Below are 2,154 nucleotides of genomic sequence, written 5' to 3'. Positions count from 1 at the left end.
TGGTGAGAGGCCTTATAAATGTAAGGAATGTGGCAAAGCGTTTAGTCAGTCTTCACACCTCACTTCACATTTAAGAACTCACAGTGGTGAGAGGCATTATGAATGTAAGAAATGGGGCAAAGCCTTTAATCGCTCCTCCTACCTCACTCAACATGTAAAAGCTCACAGTGGAGAGAGGCCTTATGAATGTAAGGAATGTGGCAAAACCTTTATTCAGTCCTCACACCTCACTGCACATAAGAGAAGTCACTGTGGAGAGAGACCTTATGAATGTATGGAATGTGGCAGAGCCTTTTTTCACTTCTTAGGCTTCACTATACATATGAGAACTCACAGTGGTGAGAGGCCTTATGAGTGTAACTAATGTGGCAAAGCCTTTTATCACTCCTCAGGCCTCACTGTACATATGAGAACTCACAGTGGTGAGAGGCCTTATGAATGTAAGACATGCAGCAAAGCCTTTCGTCAGTCCTCACACCTCACTAGACATGTAAGAGTTCGCAGTGGAGAAAGGCCTTCAGTAAGGAATGTGGGAAAGCCTTTAGTCAGTCTTCAGTGCTTACTGAACATAAATAACCTCACAGTAGGAGAGACTTTATGAATGCAAGGAATGTGGGAAAGTAGTTATTCCTCATCCCTCACTGAATACATAAGAAATCACTCTGGAGAGAAACATTTTGAATATATGGAATATGGGAAATTCTGTTGTGATTTCTCAAACCTCACTAATCATATAAAAATTCATGGTTTAGAGAGGCTTTATAAACGTAAGGGCTTTGTCCATGTATATGAATTATGATGATGAAACAATCAATGGTTAATCGCCGACATTCATTTCACCCTTTAAGCTCCTACAAATAAGGTCAGTTTCCTACCAGAACAACCCAGATCTTCATCGTCCCTCAAAACAAATGAAAATTTCTCGTTATCCATAAATTATCTATTATGGTTGTTGGGTTTTTTGAAGTTAGAATCCACGTTGTCTTTTTATTTCTACATCTGTTTCATCTGTCTTACACAGAACGTTCTCCTGCTTGTCTTGTAAAATGTTAAAATGTTCAGCATCCTGATACAGTCAAACCTGTGACAGCTGGAACCCGTGTAAGCCAGAAACTTGTTAGAGAAGAAAAACTCACTGGGTGTTTATGATGTGGAATTCTTAATAGAGAGCAAAAGAAAAGTGGTAAGCACCCAGTCAAAGGTGGAAAACATGCAAGACCTGGTAAAACAAGGCACTCCCATCACTTTGCCTCTCAGAGGTTTTATTGTATTTGTTTTATTATGATTTTCTTTAGTGTTCCGTATTTTTTGTAAGTTAGATGGGTCTTGAATTGTTCTAATCGAAATGTAATGCACGTCAAAGATGTAATTTAAAATATTTTAGTGGCCATATTAGACATTTAAAAATGTAAATGCTAAATTTTTAATGAAAAATCTTATTTAACCCAATACGTTCATTTATTGTCAAGGTAAAAATGATAAATGAAATCAAAGTAATCAATATAAATTTATAAGATGTTTTACATTTCCTTTTTTTGTATTCCATCATCCAGAGTCCAGAAGCAGCACATTTCATAAATTTTATTTTTGAAAAGTAGATTCACAATCACAGGTTACTCCAAGCATAATTTTCCATTAATTGAATTAAGTTTAGTTGTATATTTAAATTAATAAAAGTTAAAGTTGATTCAGTTTCTTAGTTGCACCAACCACATAGATTGTTGACACAACCCTATTAGTATTTGAATGCAAAAGTCCCTGGATCGCTTTGTACTTTCCTGTTCCAGATCTGGAAGCAACTTTTTCTCCCTAAACCTCTGGTTCTTTTTTAAAAACCAAGGTGTGTGCAGTACATGAGCTTGGTGATAAACCAAAACCTGTTACCATTGAGTCAGTTTTGTATCAGCCTTTCAGTGAGCTTGTAAAATACATAATTTCTTACATCATAAATTCATACTCTTATTCCTAATACAAATTTAAGGCTATGTATATATATATAACAAATGGTGCCAATGTTAAATATGCAAAATGGTGCTGAACAATGTTAAATAGGCAAACTAGACTATTCAGCTGGTTGCGATAGGAAAGTGACCTCAGCATAAGTCTGAGTTCAACTCCAAAGGGTAAGGTGAGGCAAGAGGTTTTCTATGAGTT

General features: G+C 36.1%; 1 protein-coding gene across 1 annotated transcript in view; it reads left to right on the top strand.

The window, feature by feature from the left end:
* Positions 1-520, top strand: part of LOC101355762 (zinc finger protein 699-like) — a gene marked incomplete at both ends in the record, with an annotated part of 5,110 nt that extends 4,590 nt beyond the window's left edge. Inside the window, 1 exon segment of the mRNA XM_023725885.1 lies at positions 178-520. Within this exon segment, the coding sequence (XP_023581653.1) occupies positions 178-520 (343 nt within the window).
* Between the last annotated feature and the right edge of the window lie 1,634 nt (positions 521-2,154).

The sequence above is a fragment of the Trichechus manatus genome, unplaced genomic scaffold (assembly GCF_000243295.1).
Source record: "Trichechus manatus latirostris isolate Lorelei unplaced genomic scaffold, TriManLat1.0 scaffold01039, whole genome shotgun sequence".
In the NCBI taxonomy this organism is placed as follows: domain Eukaryota; kingdom Metazoa; phylum Chordata; class Mammalia; order Sirenia; family Trichechidae; genus Trichechus; species Trichechus manatus.
The sequence above is the reverse complement of the archived record's forward strand: the minus strand, read 5'-3'. Positions and strand labels throughout refer to the sequence as shown.